This window comes from Ochotona curzoniae, unplaced genomic scaffold, assembly GCF_017591425.1.
Source record: "Ochotona curzoniae isolate NIBS_2020 unplaced genomic scaffold, NIBS_Ocur_1.0 scaffold_2683, whole genome shotgun sequence".
NCBI lineage: Eukaryota > Metazoa > Chordata > Mammalia > Lagomorpha > Ochotonidae > Ochotona > Ochotona curzoniae.
Window position 1 is genome coordinate 2714997 of NW_024467100.1, and position 18220 is coordinate 2733216.

The following is an 18220-nucleotide window of genomic DNA, read 5'->3' on the forward strand; positions in this document are numbered from 1 at the left end:
AATTGCCAGCATCAGAGAGAAGAAATGTGCACAAAATACAAGTAGTTTTTTTTTTTTGCAACAAAAGAAACTATTTATTTGGAATATGCATTACCAGTACAAATTAGGAGACTGTAAAACCTACACCATGTTAGTATCATTAGAGAACACAAAAGTTCAGTTGGAATCAAAAGGGACAGAAGTCTGTGCCCTCACAGAAGCAGAAAGGATTAAACTTTCAAAACCAAAACAGAGCAGAGCTTTGCAGGTTTATATTCTGAATAATAAGAAGGCAAAGGGAGGGGCAGACTAGAATCCACAACCAAACGGAAGCACTTCCAAATGAAAACACCAAAGGAAAGAAGCAAAGCAATTAAAATAGAAAAAGAAGGAAACCATCGAATGTTTTATTTATTTTAGCAAAAGAAAAAAGTTTACAAAAAAATAAACGATTGCAGGAAGCTTTGAGCAAGGGATTGAAACCATAAAGGTGATGTGAAAAGCTCGTCATTATCTTGCTTGGACTTCAAAACAAGAGCCCAAGTGTTTGGGTAGAAGCACTTTCCAAAGAATCGCTCCCCAATGCTCTTTCTTCACTCGCTTTTCTTTATGTTCTGGGCAATTTCTAAACACTTTCTCCAATGAGGGAGGTTTGAAACTAAACTTTTTTTCCAGGTGGTACAGCTTTCTTGTTTCCTATAACTAATAAAAACATTCCAAATCAGGCTGGCTTTACCATTTGTGTTAAGAAGCCACCTAAATGAGAGACAGCTAAGACATGTTTGGCAGTCAATCAAACACAACTTCTCAGCATCAAAACCCTGCCATGGCTGGTCCAGGATGGCACCCATTCTCCATCCAAGATGACGCAATGGCTCACCAGACAGCTTGGTTCTGCGTCTGTGTCCTGCACCTATTCTACTTAGTCGATGGTACCCATCATAACAGTCCCACTTGTGGGATTTGTCTGGAAGAAGAATCCTTTCTCCTCGGAAAAGGCTGTGTGGAATGTTGTTATTAATCAGGGAGAAAGAAAAGAAAGCACCTAACTGTGGTGTCTAGGATCAAATACAGGCTAATGGCTTCTCCTACAGGAATCGTCTGGACCGATTCTTTGACATTTTTTAAGAGCCACAGGAGAAGCAAACCCAGATTCTGTTTTTCTCAGGGAGTGCAAGAGAACTACATGCTCTGGAAATGCAAGTTGGCATTGAAACACCAACAAGGGCCTTCTCTGTTTCTCACGGCAACTGAATTCTGAAGCAAAGCAGGGAACAAGGAAATGGCCTATTCTACTAGCGTCATCTTTTCACATCACCTCATATACATATTTAAGGAATAAAAACAGCAAGATCATAATCCTGACAATTAAAAAATCCCCCCCATAAGCAAACCAAAAATAACACAAAACAAAAACACATATATAATTTTTTGTGTGTTTTTAAGAACAGGAATAAAGAAAAGAAAAGAATTTGTTTCTGGGTCTCAAAGTTAATAAACATAATAACGTGTTAGGTTGTACCTATTAAGCTCACTATTCCAACCTTTTTTTTTTTTTTAGTTTACAAAATGAATTACTGTCACTTTTAAACATTGTGAAACAAGAAATGGATGTGCACAACTCGACACTTTTCTAGCATTCTTGAACTAATTCACAAATGCAAGAAAATAAAAGAAAAATGTTGAAATGATGAATGTAGGTAGTCTGGCGTTCAAAACTAATGCAGGAATGATGCGCATTGTCACAGAGAGTAGGGCAAACTCCCCATCCTGTTTTGCGTGCTATGAGGGTCATTTTTAAAATTTTTTTTATTATAAACACTATTAAATTCAGACCGCTTTTTTGGTTTTTTTCTTCATCTGAATATACAAGAACATTCATTATCAAATGTTCATCATCAATACTACAAAGAACGAGACACAAGTCGCAAGAAACAATGGAAAATGTTAATAAAGCTGAAAGAATCATTGAGTATTTTTTTGTTTTTTTAAGTTTTTTTTTTTTAAATTTGAGTTTCTGTAGTTTTATCTTTTTTTGGTATCGAAGTCAGGTTTTTCTGGGCAGAAAAAAACAAAAGCAGAAGGAAAGAGGGAAAAAAAATATCCATGAGAGAAAGCTATCAGCAAATAAAGAGCAACCACCACAGCTAAATAAAACAAAAATAATAAATTGAAAGAAGGTGTCACTTGGCAAAAGAACTGTAAGGGAATCAACTCCCACAATGGAGGAGGAGTTAGGGGTGGAAAGCGGGAAATAATGAAGAATTACAAGGTGGGCAAACCCAGGGTCTAGCGTTGCATCCCAGGGGACATTTGCTGTCAGGGAAAATGGAGCACTCCCACTTTATTAGAAAATGGAGGAGTCCCAAGGGCACAGGCAGTTATCAATAGGAGTGGTCTCGCGGGACTTCTTAGAGGCAGCCTCTTTCCATCCCCACTCTTCGGCTGTTTGGCTTAGTACTGAGGCCTGCTGGGACTGCCATGTTGGAAGTGACAGCGTAGAGGGAAGGCTGTGGGAAGGAACAGGCTCTCAAGAAGAAGGAGTGAAGTGCTCAGTGGGGGTAGAGGAGTGAGGGGTGATCATTAGTGAACACTACTGCTGGGAGAAAAACTGCCTGAGCAAATGCGGCACCGCCTTTCCATGAACTCAACATGCAACCATTGAATTCAAACCTGGAGTCATCCTACTTGTTTCCTGTACCATCTACTCCCAGCCCCCTGCTCCTCTGCTCTGCTTTGCTCTCATTTCTTTCCTGCTAAGCCTTGGCTCAACTGAATGGGCTCCAGTCCTGTTCCTATGTGAGTCACTCCATTGTAATTCTGCTCCTTCTAGGCACTCAAGTTCTCCACTGAAGCTTCTTCTAAGCACCCATTGTATCTAGTCCCATTCTGATTATGACACAGCTGAGCAGACACAGGTGCTCTATGGCTCTGAGTCATCAAAGCATAACTTTCTTTTGCTAAGTATTTATTTTGGTATTTTTTTTTCTAAAACACATGTGTTTGAGAGTCTCAGGTATCTCTAACCAAAGACCAGGTACACACAGAAGAGTATTCTCTATTCATTACTCTAGTGCCCTGAAGAATTTCCAGAACTTTCTAAAATGGTCATCCTCACCCCTCAGGGTCTTGTGACTTTCCCTGGGAGCCTCTCAGAGTGATTGTGACAGGGGATAGAGTACTTAGAGGGCCACACATTTAAATTCTAGTAAAAGCGAAGGTAACCACGTCTTATCTTTCTATTTTGATGCTTTCCTCCATGCTAAAAGACCAAACAGACCAAAACAATCAAAGAAAAATCAACCACACTACTCTTTCTCATCATGGTGATGAGATCAGGGCATTCATGGTAACCAGAGGTTCTAATAGAAAATAATTTATTGTCTCTCTCTGGCATGAAGTTGTTTACCTTAGGAAAATTTTTTTCCCCCGACTTCCCACTTGCAGGTTGGATATGACTGAAATCAAGTTCTTTAATCTCTCACAAACCTCTTGGTGAGCCAGACATAGCAATCTCTACAGATGGGGGGAAAAATGACATACCAAGAGATGTGAGAACCAACCATTTAATCACATGACAGGCCTGCCACCTTTACTACTGGTGGAGCTGGCTGTGTAGAATTTAAATTTGGAAGACAGTCAGCAATGGCTTTCTAGTACCTGCTGTCCTCACCCAAGATGCTCCCAGTGAGGCAACACCACTGCGTTGGTTTCAATGAAAACACTGCCTTCTCCTAGAGTCTCGGGTCCTCAGACAAAACAGCAAAAAGTTTATTTGAACCTTGTTCTTTTATTACTACTTCAGGAACACCATGCCCTGTAGCTTTCTGATAAGTAACACCATTTTTCCAATACAAAAACTAAAATTAAAAAAAAAAAAAAAAAAATCAAATTCATTGTGGACATATAAGTACTACGAGTGGCACCCTGAAGGCTCCAGAATTGGAGGAAGGGAGAAATTTTAGCACTGGAAACTTGAGCTTCTTGGCTGTCAAGTCCCATATCTGCCACCCTGGCAAATGCTGCTGGGCCTGAGAAACCTCCGGTACATGCTGCTTCCCTGCGTCAGTGAGCATCGCTCAAGAGCTGTTAACACCCTCTCTGGGTCTTACAAGGTGTAGTGCAGTGATTACTCAGACAGGCATTTGCATATGACATCTTGGGAAGGTGAGAGTGCAGAAGAGTGTGTGTATCCCCATGCATGTGGAGGGACAGGAGAAGAAGTGTCTCAGAGAAGAGGCCTCCTTAGCGAGGCAATCATTGCAGTGCCCAAGTCAGACCTGGCTTAGCAATGGGTTCCAAACCTTGCTTCCCTAAGGGTTGAAAGGACTGTGAAGATGGCGCCTTTTCAAGGGCTACTGTGAGGAGGATGAGGAGGCCTGTAAGAATCCTGCCATTCTTGGCCCTTGGGCCTGACTCCCTGGAATCAATTGAGGAGGGCTGACACTGGGATGAGTGGCACTTCTAGAAACCACAGCAGTCCCCAGTGCCCACCTCGGTTAGCAAAGAAGAGGGGCAGAGTGTTCCCATCAGTACTGTCCCTGGGGAGCAAGAGGAGGCAGGGAGGCCGAGAAGGAGCAGGGCAATGTGGCGTATTCCTGCTGAGAGGTAGTGAGAGTAACAAGACACAGAGAAGGATTGCCTGGCAACATGGGGTAGGAGCAATCTGAGAGAGGGACATTTGGTTCCTCAAACCACCAGCATGAAAACATACAAATGCTTTTATTATTTTCTTTGTAGTCTTTTGTGTTTTTCTCTTTAAATTCCTCTAATTGTTGAAAAATATCCTTCAGGGACATCATAGAGGACAGAGACCCCGGGCATCTAGGATAGAGGAAAAGGGACAGTGAGGATGACAGAAACCAGGCTGACAGCTGGAGGCAGGGAAGGGTGGCTTCTACCCAGAAAAAAAAAAAGAAAAAAAAAAAGAAAAGAAAAAAAAAGGAAAAAAAAAAGGGAAGAGTGTATATAAAGAAGTGTCCAGATTGGCTGAAATAGCATCCCAAAGAAGAGAAGAGAAGGAGACTCTTAGTGTGTTTGCTGATTGCTTCGACCTCCAGTCTGACCGCTTCAGCGTTGGGAGAGAAACCCTCCCTCCTGCCCCTGCCCCAACTGGGGCCCAGGGTCAGCCGGGATGCGATTGCTGGGAGATCAGTTGGAGGTATCAGAGTGAACACTGCCAGGGCCTTCTGTAGGGGAGGTCACTGATGAAGGGGTAGTAGCATCCTGCCAACCTCCATTAGCCTAGAAGGGAAAAAGGGAAGAGAAGTCAGTCCTCTGAGATTGGGTGTCCATTTTGAGCAGACAATGACAATGATGCAACTTGTGTAAGGGGCCTAGCCCTGCACCTGCCTGTCCCATGGGGACATTCTTCAGATGGGCAGCGAACACTGTGGTGATGATATTCCCCCCACCCTCTGAAGAGCTAGGATCCTCCCAGAGAGCTTGGGATAACAGAGTGAACACCCCCCCCCCCACCATGGTGTGATGGATTTATACTTCTCCAGGACTTTGTGATTCAGTCCATATCATTTGTGCAATGGCAGCTGCTTTGCAGGTCAAGAGACTCCCAGGTTTGGCAACAGGTGGATGTTGATGACAGTGAAGCACCTTGTTGGATCTTCTCCCCTTTGAAAAGTGATGTTGACTCAAAGGATTCCTAAGAATCTCTCCAGCTCTGCATACTTCTTGTGTGTATGGGAATCTAGGTCCCTGACCTATGCCAAGTCTTATAGTAGATGCTCCTGGGCACTTAATGATGAGTGATGTACAACTCATGTCCTCACGGAGAGAAGATAAATTCACAAATCAATCTAATAAATAGTAGCGCCCTGCAGGCAGACAGTATAAACAAAGGGGACATCACACCTTGTCGGGGCAGCAGAAAACAACTCACGGAGGAAGCACTTTCAGAGGTGGGCCTTGGAAAGACACAGGGTGATTCAGGTGAACAGAGCAGATCAAACAATGATGTGAAGACTGTAAGGGCTGGCCTATCTGAACACATCTCCAGAGTGGGTGAGACAAGAAGCAACAGGCTTGACCTACATTCAAGGTCAGCTGTCTGAGACTCCAGATTCAGACAGAGGCACCCAACAATAAAACTGTTCTCCAAGAATCTGTCAAGTGACCCCCTCTCCCCAAAAAATAACTCCATAGTAAGCTAAGGATTGACTGGCTACAGTGCTTAATGCACATTCGGAATTCATGACTGTTTATGTTTTAAAGCACGGACATATAAGTGTGTTAAAATGCCCTTTCCCCAATCACTGTGCTCCTTTGCATATACCATGCTTCAATTCTGGAAATGTTGCTGTGAAACACACCAGGTCCTAGCCATCCCTTCTAAAATATTTTATTGTGGTCTCCTATCATTTTATTCTCTGCAAACTTTGCAGTAGATAGGGCAGGTGTCATCATTGTTATTTAGCAAACAAAGAGCACTGCTTCTACTCATGCACGTTCCACAGTACTTAGTTGGATGCTCCAATCTAATCACCACCAATCACATATTTTCATTCACCCAGGAGAAAAGCAGACTTGTTGGCCAACAAGAACACAGGCCTCCTAACCTGTGTGGCCTGGGTATCTTTTCCTCCACACTTTTCAACCCCATTTGGCTTTCTTTTTCATTGTGCATGCCAATGATGTTCCAATTCCCCCAAAGATACCAAAGCTTTTGATTTGAAGCAGCTCTCACCAGTTTTTCCAGCCCGAAGTTAGATTTTGTGTATGCTGCGTGGAAGAGCACATTTGGATACTAAACAGGAAAAATGGTTACCCAGGGCAAAGCCACGCACACTTCTCAATCATGCATGAGTCAACGGGGTTAGCTGCACTCAGATCCCAATTTCTGGCTCTTATTCATTTCTCTTGTTCCTCCCACTCCCTTTCCCAGTGGAGGACACTTCCCCTGGTATTGCAATAGGTAGATTATATAAAGAACAATAATGGGAAATGAGACTGATTTTTTAAAAATACAAAACAGACATGTTCTCTATCTTTTTAGGACTGAGATTGTGAAGAATAACCAGAATCAGGAACACAATTAATTCAAATACCTAATACAGACTTGTCACAGGGTGAGGTCTTTGCCTTTTTCCCTATTAACAACATGCATATCCTGGTGTCAGTTTTAGCTGCATGAGAATGTTGGTTATACTTCTTTTCCCTAAATAAAATCCCTTAATGTCATTTGCCTTGTTGTTATGAAAGTAAAGGATGCATATCATCATATAATGTTGGGAAACAGAAAAATAGAAAAAACCATGTATTTACATCTATAGTCCTACTATTCAGAGGTAATAACTACTAGCATTTTGATATTTGCCTGCCCTGATAATCTTTAAAAAAATTATTTATTTTTATTGGAAAGGCAAATATACGGAGAGAAGGAGAGACAGAAAGATCTTCCAACTGCTGGTTCACTCCCCAAGTGTTGTAAAGGCCTGATTCAAAGCCAAGAGCCAGGAACTTCCAGTGGGTGCAGGGTCCCAAGGCTTTGGGCCAATCTCAACTGCTTTCTCAGGCCGCAAGCAGGGAGCTGGATGGGATGTGGAGCAGCCATGACATGAACTAGCACCCACATGGGATTCTGGTGCATGCAAGGTCAGGATTTAGCACTAAGCTATTACACCGGGCCGCCTAACAAGCTTTTTATATGTGTATGTTCAACAAACACACATATTTATATAGGTAGAGAGTTAGACGTGTGTGAGAGCACGGAAGAGGTATGTGTGTGTTAACTGAGTAGTATGGGATTTCAAGGAAGTTTGATAGAGGCTCTTGAAGTGCAATATCATAAAACAAAGTAGAGTTCTGGCGAAAAAGAACAAAAGTCACATATCTTAGAATCAACCTCGAATGAGACAGGCAGAAAAGGAAGCTCAGTGGAAGCAGTCAACATTCACGTCGTGGCACATGACATGAAGCAATTTCATTCCATCGCTCACAAATCACCACTATTACTATTATTTAGCCATGCTATAATTCCATTAAAGTAACAATAAATGGTGCCAAAAGTGAAACCATTAGAAAAGAAAATTAGCTCAGTGGCATTTCATTAGGAAGGGATTGGCAAGGCAGTCTATGCTCTCCAATGGCTTCAAAAGACTTTGTGGGACATCTCTGAACTGAAATAACTCAGGCAGGAGATATTTGATCTCTTTTTCTCAAAGATTCCTGTTTTCTCAGACCAGTGCACAAAATGACAGAGGGCAGAAAGGACTCACAGATGGTAGAGTATTAGTTCAGCTGCTACCAAAACCAGGATTTTAATTATGCTAGCTGGTCCAGTGAATAAAATCTAAAACCTTCTATTGCAAATATGTGTGTTGATCAGATATCCACATGTCCCCTTTTTATCCATTAAAACACACACACACACACACACACACACACACACACACACACACCTTCAGATTTGGTGACCATCCACAACAGTTTTCCCAAGTCTCCCACACTAGCATTGCCAAGTCCTATATTCCGACAGATCCCTATATCCTGGCTTAAATAAGACTGTTGGTCCCCCTACTCCAAGATATTTCCACTCCCATCTCTTCTTGCCAGACTAGGGGACAGAAACCTATCAGGTCCAAGTTAAATCAACATAGGTACTTTGTAGAATAAACATGTCTGATACTGGGGACAGTGGGGAAGAAAGCTTCTCGATGCAGGTGCTTTATATAACAACGTGCTATCTGCTGCCACTGCTGTTCAAACCTCGACAAGATCACAAACTACAAGCAAATTCAACTTAACTGGGTTTCCTGTAAATCACTTTGGCTGCTTCAGCTGTATCATTCCAGCTTTAATGTAAGATGTTCAGAGGCGGCACCGTCTTGGGAAACAGCTGACCTCGCTTACTGCCACGTTAACCCTGGGGAGCAATTCCTTCCCTCTTCCTCCACTGCGGGTGAATATTAAGTAGGGAACTGTGCCTTTGTGTGTTTATTTATCTCCAGGCGCAGTAAGAGTGGAGGATGCTCTCATTAACAACCATGTGGAGGTGGCGGGAAATAACACTTTGGCTTTGATTTTTCTTCTGCACTTCAACTTCCCCCTTCACTCTTCGCTGCACTCTATCCTTTATAATGGATGCTGTCTTCAAAATGCTAATGTCACAAACCACACAGAGGAGTTTGAGGGGTGGGAGATAAAGTCTGCAAAACCCAATGTGCCCTTTTTATCTTTGTCCATATTTCTCATGGAAGAGTCTATATTTGCACCCAGCTCTACAAGATAATTTTATGGCTTATCATACAGATACCTGGAAACAAGACCCAATGATGCTTTTTAAAATTTTCTGAAACATTATGTTTATTTACTTGAATGGCAATACATTCGCTTCTCTGAATGCTTGCGACAGCCAGGGCTGGGCCAGGCCAAAGTCAGGAGCCAGGAACTCCTTCTGTGTCTCCCGTGTGGGCAGTGCAGGCCCAAGCACACGAACCACCATCTGCTGCCTTCCCACATGCATGAATAGAAGAAAGCTGAATGGAGAGAGCAGGAAGGACTAAATTCCAGGCACTTCCAGTGTGATTGTGATTGTCCCATGCAACGCCTTAAAATCCGTGCCACCGTCTATCCTTGCTTATAGATGAAACCTAAGCCACTAGAACAGGGTGGGCTCATGCCAGAGCCCAACAGAGGAGGAAGCTTAAATAATTGGGGACAAAATGTTTTAGGGATAAAAATGAATCACTATAGCTTATCCTGATCAATTTGGCACTGACGTGATATGCACCAAATTCTCTGAGAGTCCTGCCCAAAGCAGCATGGACTGCATGCCACTCCAAGAAGGTAAACAGAGCTCGCAAAGGAGCCAAGTCTGAGCAATGGTAAGTGAGAGAACTGTTGACCACACACATGGCATGGGACTGTGACTAACGCCCTGACTTTCGCTTTCTCTATCACGTTCCTTGAACGGGAGCCCCATGTGGTTGACTCTTCCTTTATGGTTGTGGAGCCAGTACTGCTTTTAGACCAAAGCAGAAGCTGCTGGGCTGGGAACTGCCTGTCCTATCTCATCTTCCCACCATTTCTCTGCATTCACCTTAGCAGTACACTGTTGATGCAGAGAATTCATCACCTGATGTGACAACCCAAGCAAGCCTGGCACTACGAAACTCTCATTTGCAACCCAGAAATATGCTGAGGTGCCACAAAACGGCTGATGTCAGCACTGAGTTGAGCTTGATCTGCATAAGGGCCAGCTGCCATTACCAGAGATGCCTTCGGCGTAGGGGAGGAGGTGTTCGTGCTCCAGGCCCTCAATCACCTAGGCACTGGTGGGGCCGGCCAAGAAGAGAAACTAAGATACATGGATGCATCCTCTCGTTTCTTGATGCACACAGTTGTACACATACACACGCACACAGCTACTACATATTACGAAGGTATCAGCTCACAGAACAGAGCCAGCTAGACCCTAGATCCATTGCTTTTAAATGTGGTTAGAACCATATTTCCTTATATACTGAACACTTACTAACGATTACCCATTGGGCACTTGCAAGGGATTCTCTAGGATGCAAAGCCCCTTTAGGGCCATCCCTTGGTTCAAAATTTCTGCAGGACATTTTACAACGGTAGAGTGATCTCTGCGTCCCTTGGCACCTTCTCAGATCTATGTCACCAGAGTGATCATTCACAATGTAGTACTGACCATGGCACCCCTGTTGAAGCCTTCAATGGTTTCTCAAGATGACACTCCGTGTTCTCTGCAGCTCTAAAGTATCCCTGGCATTGCTTTTTGACTATACTAACATTCCTTTTAATGCTCCAGCCAGGCCCATGAGAAATTCCCAGAGAGCAGCCATCTCTCACCTGCTTCTTTCTTCTAGAAAACAGTGCCCTCACTCATCCAGCTACCGCCAGCTCATATGCCAGCCATTTTTGAGCAGTAAGCTGAAGTACCCACGCTGCCTGATGCGGCCCCTGGCACTGTCTCTCCTGCAGCACACCAGTCCTCTGCATCCACCTGTGTCACAGCACCCGGACTGCCACATGGAATTTGTTCTTTCACATCTGTTTCACACAGCACCATCAGAACAGGTCTGTGGAATTTTTCTTGGATCCCTAGTGCCTACCACAACAAAGATCTTGATAAATTTCTCATGGAGGGGCATAGGAAGATTAAATAAGCCATTTAGAGGCAGGGTGGCATCCATCTTCCATCATGAGTGAGGAAAAAGCATATGTGCATGTCTGAGGTCCCCGATTAACACAATTGTGAAAATGTATACGCAGCTATTCCATCTTGAATGCATTGTAAAGATGGAGACGAAGCAGAACCAAGGTTCTGGCTAACTTCTACAAGTAGGACGTGAATTTTTTCTCCAAGTGAATCAGCTCAGAGATTGCTACTATTTCCTAGGTGATCTCAAACAAGTGACTATGAGGACTACTGACACCCTTCTGCTTGGTTTCAGAGAACACGATACAGAACGACAGTGGAGTCCTCCTGCTGCAGTAGAATATGGTACACATCCTTAAGAAGGAATGGTCTCCACATGGGCATAGGAAGAAGGGAGACAGCCCTGCCCTGCATTCCAGTCTCTATGTGGGACACAGCTGGGTTTATAAAAATTGTGCACAACAGATACAGTCCCCCAAATGGTCTACGGGATCCTGTTTCTTAGCTCCTCTCTCCATGGCTTAGTTCCACATGTAAACTTAGCTATCACTTTAGAGTTGTCCCATAAAATATAGGATACCTCAAATGACTTTCAGCCAAGTGATTTTTTTTGGTCTAAGTATGTACCATGATCTTTTTCCACTCGCTAAATCTGTGAAGTCGATTCAAGAACAACATATACGCCTAGAAAAAGGATGTACTATTTCTAGCCTAATTACTAAGCACGTTGAATTTGGTAACTATATGGAAATCAGAATCAGTTACTTGGCCCTTTTTTATCAATATCTTCACACAGGAACTTCTACTTTGGGGTTAAGCCATATCGACCAAAACTGTGCTTCCTTTGCCTCTATTGCAATTGCTTTACGATTAAGATGCTGCCTTGCTCTCGGAACGGAATTCTCCTCTCATATGCTACTTCTTCCCATTTCCTGAAGTCAATCCCTGCCTGCACGAACTTCTCTAGGTTGAAACTGGATTCTTGTTTCCTTGGCTCCCTCACTTCTGAGCATATCCTCTCTGACTGTCACCTACCACCATGTCAGTCCCTGGTGCTTTCATATCATGTCTCACACCACACCCTTATCTAGTCTGGTTCCTCCACAATCTCTTGAGCCCTGATATCTTGCACATTGGCCTGTAGGCTCAGAAAGATCAGCTGTACAACTAGTTATTCATTCCTGGTGGAAAACACATACCCTTTTTGCCAAGATTGCCATTGCTTAAGTGGTTGCAAAATCATCAATCCCCTAGTGCCCAAGTGAGATTCCTTATTTCCTCTCTCACAAAATCAAGTGAACATTTTCTCTCTTTTTTCCCTTTGTCCATCTCATCTGGTCTCTAGGAATCCACATCATCTTTTAAAGCCCAGTGTGTTGGTTGTCTCCTTGCAGCTACTTTCAAAGCACACCATTTCTCATCATTGTAATTCCAGTTCTAGTAATATTCTGACCATTCTTTTGGACATTCAGCTATATGTATCTCTTTTATTACATCTTCATGTAAGCACCACATCTGCTTTACTGTAATCATTGAGTTTTTTAATTCTACAAATATATATTCAGTGCCTACCTTGTGCTATATACTGGGAATATAGTGACAAATTAAAAAAAATCTAGTGTCTGCTGTCAAAAAGATTACTATTTTGTGGAAAGCAAACATTTGATAAAAAGCATCAGATGGACATACATAAATTCTAGGTGGTAATAAACTGTAGGAGAAATTTCAAAACTGAGACCTTATAGGGCTTCTGGAAAGTTGGCCCAAAGTTGGACAGAAAATAGACAAGGAGAGAACAGGGCAAGTGCCCTGTGAGTAGAAAAGACTCCAAGGAACTTGAAGAAAGCCAGAAAGCAGCACAGGAGCACAGCAGTGAGCACCGTAAGCTGGGGCTGAGGGTGGGAGGGTCCAGTCATGCCTGGACTTGCAGGCTGCATGGAGAGCATTGATTTTTTTAGCCTGGATGAGATGGTAAATCATTCACCAACAAGCCATTGGAGGGAAAGGATCATGTGTGCTACAGCAGCTGCTTAATTAAGCACTTGAGTTGAATGGATAAAAAATGGAGAACCGGATGCTTTGAAGGCTTCCCTTGTCCCCCTGTGAATATGAGGCTGCCTGGCTGCTGGTGCCCATCATGACTGCACAGTGATGCCAGAGGCAGTTAGAATCAATTCTCTTATTATGGACCATAAACATGTCTGGGTACTGAAGCCAAGTATGAACTCCTAGCCCTACTTCTCAGGAGGGGAAACTAGATCTCAGAAACTACACTTGGCCACACTGAGTCCCTGTTGTATACCTCATGGATATTGCCCATTTCGAGATCTGGGGCTGAGTTGGCAGTGCGTGGGCACCTCATACAGAGCATGGCCCCTTGATAACCCTGAGATGATACAGGCTCATATGATGGCTCATATTCTCCTTCATAGAATCTTTGTGTTTGCTGGGATGCTAGAACTCAGGAACCCTAAGACTTGTCTCAGAGCAGTCAGCAGCTACTAACACCTTCTATTACCTAGTCACCTTCTACTTTGTCAACCTATTATTGGACAACACAGACTCTGTTCTTCAGGGGCTAGGCCTATGCTTCGGAGGTGCCATCATGTGTAGCCCCCACTGTGTTGGTTAATATGGTTTATCTCTTGCCGACAAGGCAGAGCACTGCTCTAATATCTGATCCATGTTCATATTATGTATGAATATAAACTCTTTCCCTACAAGTCAACACCTCAAATTTTAGCCTGCACTTACTCTAACTATTGTCTGAGGGGGTACCCAATGAAAATCCAATGCCAGACACTGTTAAGGCCAATGGCATAAGACGTGTGCTACCCCAGCCTGTCCTTCTACATTGCCTTATTGGAGTACAGCTGTCAGTCAACTCCAAAATTACAATCTGCCTTGGCACCGTCTTAGCTTCCTTCTTTTTCGAATTAATCTTCTTTAAAGGCCTGAAATGATCATTTGTATTGTCAAAAGGCACGTGAGACACAGAGGAGGGCTTCTGTAACTCATATGGGACATGAGCTTGTGTATATTCCCAGGCTTAGGGCAGAACGTGTTCCCATTTCTGTTACAATTGCAAATAGGACTGCGTCCAAGTTCCACAAGCTTATGGGGTTTCTAGGCTAGATCAATACTTTATTTTTATTTAACTTTTCAAAGGTTACCCTGATCTCTTGGCAAAGAACACTGAGCGAAGCTTGATGCAGCCAAGGGGAGGTGTTCTGAGGTAGAGAATTCTATTTTTGTCTGAACAAACATCCTCCAGAAATGCACACACCACCAACACATACACAGGTATCAATCCCACACACTCTTTTCTATTCACAGACAGCTCATATACATTCAGCACCTAAACATGCACACTTGGGCATATGCCCACCCCCAACAAGCACACACACACACACACACACACACACACACACACACACACACACACACACAATTAGGCAGTCAAGTCTAGATCATTTAAGCAAAGGGTGGTTTTGTTTTCTCCCGGTACAAATTATCTGATTGGTTGAATCTATACAGCCTTGGATTCTTCATTTCATTTTTATAACCTTTGATTTTTTGCTTTTGGCTCTGTTGACAAGGCTGTTATTTACGAAGAGTACACAGAGAAACCATATATACACCAGAGCGATGTGCAGCGGCCATACCTGAGACACGCGCAGGCAGTGTTTGCGGGCGTGGGGAAGGCCTGCGGCTACTCACTGACACACGGCAAGCTAAACCCCTTCGACTTTCCTGACCATCCAAGAGACAGCAATTACCCCAGATTATCAGACCAACAATGACATGCCGCGTAAAGAGAGACACCGAGCCAACTTCACATCGCAAAGACTGGCATATTCAAGTACACTTAGGGCATTAATAGCAATTTACGTGCCATCACTGAGACAAAGCCACAAAGGCTCTGCTGGCAGCCTCTTATTTTGAAGCCTATTATTTGTGGGAGTTACAAGCTATAATCACAACAGAAACTTTCAAAACCCTTATCTTCCGTGACGCACCAAATCTATTTCAGAGCCATAATTGCTATGTCACTGGAGAGTTTGCTGCTTAATGCACTCAAATGCCATTTAGTGTTTGCAGGGTCATTACAGCGAAGAGAAAAGTGGGGGCAGATACGGTGGGAAGCTGGGGGATAGAGAAGGTTGAGGGGAATGTGTGAAGAATGGGATGCTAGCCTGTATTGTGTCTAATTTACTTACGGGAGGATATTGTTGACTTAGAAATTCTACTTACTAAAAAAATGAGACTAAGAGCCTGAAGATAATGGAGGCACTCAGGAATTCTGGCTTCCTTCGACATGATCCTGGAGATAGCCAGCAGGTGTTAGGGCATGTCTCCTTTTATTCTGGGATTTTCAATCAAGTGTATAGAGAATCGAGTTTAAAAAAAAAAAAAAAAGAAGAGCTTTCTTCTTTTAAATGGTTTCAGAAATCCCTGTAGTGAGAGTCTCCGTGCGATGTGCAGCTACGGAATGAGGGCAGAGCAAATGATGGTGAGCTGTCCCAGTCCAGTAACCTGAAAGAATGTGCTACTTTATAAATGGTGCAAGGCACAGCGAGACTAGCAAAGGAGCTAAAGGAAGAGAAAACATCTAGTTCCTCAAAGACCATTTCCTTGACCCAAGTCTAGCTCAGGTCACAAGAAATGCTTACGTGTTGTTTGTCATTTCCTCAACCTGACAATAAACTAGCCGAGGACTTATATATTTGGCTACAATAATGTTAGGCATAGTATAAATCTTCAAAGAAATTTTGAACCAGCTAATAGGCCTCTAGGTTGCTCTGGAAAATTCTCAGGCTCTATTTTATAACCTGATATTTTTATAGACTCATAACCTGATATATTTTTATATATATTTTGTAGACTTTATAACCTGATATATTTTATAGAAGGACAGAAAATGTCTGGCCAATTCAAACGGTAGGGCTAACTTTTTCTTTTTAAGGTGAATATTACCATTAACAATCTAGTTTTCAATGTAACGAACTTTTTTTTTAAAGACTTTTATTTTTATTATTTTTTCATTGGAAAGGCGGATATACAGAGAGGAGAGACAGAGAGGAAGATCTTCCGTCCAATGATTCACTCCCCAAGTGAGCGCAACGGCTGATACTATGCCGATCTGAAGCCAGGAGCCTCTTCCAGGGCTCCCACGCAGGTGCAGGTTCCCAAAGCTTTGGGCCGTCCTCGACTGCTTTCCCAGGCCACAGGCAGGGAGCTGGAAGGGAAGCAGGGCTGCCGGGATTAGAACCGGCGCCCATATGGGATCCCGGGCGTGCAAGGCGAGGACCTTTAACCACTTGCGCCACCGCGCTGGGGCCCTAATGTAACGAACTTTCTACAGGAGCACGCAGGGGAAGACTTGGTCTATTCCACTGAGTATTTTTCCATTCGGAAATCGAAATTTCTCCATTTTCTACATCCTGGCTAAGTATAGAGACAGTAGCAGCCTTACTGTGGAAGAATTATTTAAAAATCACTAAGAAAAAAGAGGAACCTTTCAGCAATACCTATAAAATGCTAACAAAACTTAAAAAATGTTCTGCCTTGCCAGTCATCAAAGAAACAATCAAAATAACACGAAATGTCATTTTATAATTTGATCAATGACAAAGACTGAAACCCTGTTCAGACATTGTTATGAAGGGACTGTGGAAGTGGGAGCCATCACAAACAGATAATGGGGACAATAAATTAATAGAAGTCTCTGAAAAAGAGTTTATGAAACACTTTAAAGACCTGCAACTTCTTCATATCCTGAGTTAGCAATTCCATTTCTAGAAATTTATCTAAGAAAATAATGTAAAATATGCACTGAGTTACTATTTTGTTTGCCACAATTAACAATAGTGAAAATAAGAACAAACTAGACTTTAAACAAAGAGAACTGTTCAAATGATTCACAGTGGCGATATTAAATAAATGATTGAAGACTTTCCTTGAAATAGGTTCCTATGCAGTTCAAATTATGTTTGAGAAGAAGATTTAATGCTATGGAAAATATTCATACATTTTTAAAAGATTTATTTATTTTTATTGGAAAGTCAGACATACAGAGAGGAGAGACAGAGGGGAAGATCTGTCCGCTAACTCACTCCCCAAGAGACTACAATGGCCAGAGCTGAGGCAATCCGAAGCAAGGAGCCTCTTCCAGGTCTCCCATGTGGGTGCAGGGTCCCAAGGCCTTGGGTTGTGCTTGACTGCTTTCCAGGCCACAGGCAGGAAGCTGGATGGGAAATTGGGCTGCTGGGACACAAACCAGCACCCACATGGGATCCCGGTGCGTGCAAGGCGAGGACTTGAGCCGCTAGACTACTGAGACAGGACCTAAATATTCACAAATATTTTTAGCAAAACAAGTAGGTGACAAAATGGTCTGTAACTTTTCTGTACCCACACATAAACATACACTTACAGCCTCAGAACAAAAACTTTGCACTAATTTTCTTTGACTTTTCCTGAATTCTCTAAATTTTCTGTTACGTATTAATTTGTAACAAAAAATAAATGTATAGTATATACACACAACTGAAATAAAGCCTTCATCTAGCTTTGATCTCTCTGTTTTGTATGGCCAGCCTCTGGAGTTCACTATAGAAAGAACCAAAGTCAGGGCTGGCGCACTGGCTCAACACGGAAATACTCCGCCTTGCGGTGCCAGGATTCCATGAGGGTGCCGGTTCTAGTCCCAGCTTCTCAACTTTTGATTCAGCTCCCTGCTAGTGCACCAGGAAAAGCAGTGAAGGATGGCTTAGGCCCATGGGCCCTGGCACCCATGTGGGAGACCCCAAAGAAACTACTGGCACCTTGATTTGGATTTGTTCAACTTTTGGCTGTTGCAGCCCTTGGAGGAGTGTATCAGAAGATTTAAGATTTCTGTTTCTGTCTCTCTCTGTAAATCTGCCTCTTAAAAAAGATCAATTTTTAAAGCAAAAAGAAAAAAGAAAAGAAACAGAACCAAAGCCAACGCAAATTGTGGCTAAATACACATCTTAGGAAAAAAAGGGCTGAAGGAATTAGCATTCTTTCCAAAGAGTTAATTAGGAAAGTGCTTTCATAATTCTCTTTCAGAATACAATTCCT

At 42.8% G+C, this 18220-nt stretch overlaps 1 protein-coding gene across 4 annotated transcripts in view; it reads right to left on the minus strand.

Moving 5' to 3' along the window:
* Positions 1–823: 823 nt before the first annotated feature.
* PBX1 (PBX homeobox 1) overlaps positions 824–18220 on the minus strand; it is a 278168-nt gene continuing 260771 nt past the window's right edge. For all 4 annotated transcript variants that reach the window (XM_041003179.1, XM_041003181.1, XM_041003178.1 and 1 more), the window contains one exon: positions 824–5223. In XM_041003179.1, the coding sequence (XP_040859113.1) occupies positions 5131–5223 (93 nt within the window). In that variant the 3' untranslated portion in view covers positions 824–5130. The remainder of the gene's footprint in view (positions 5224–18220) is intronic.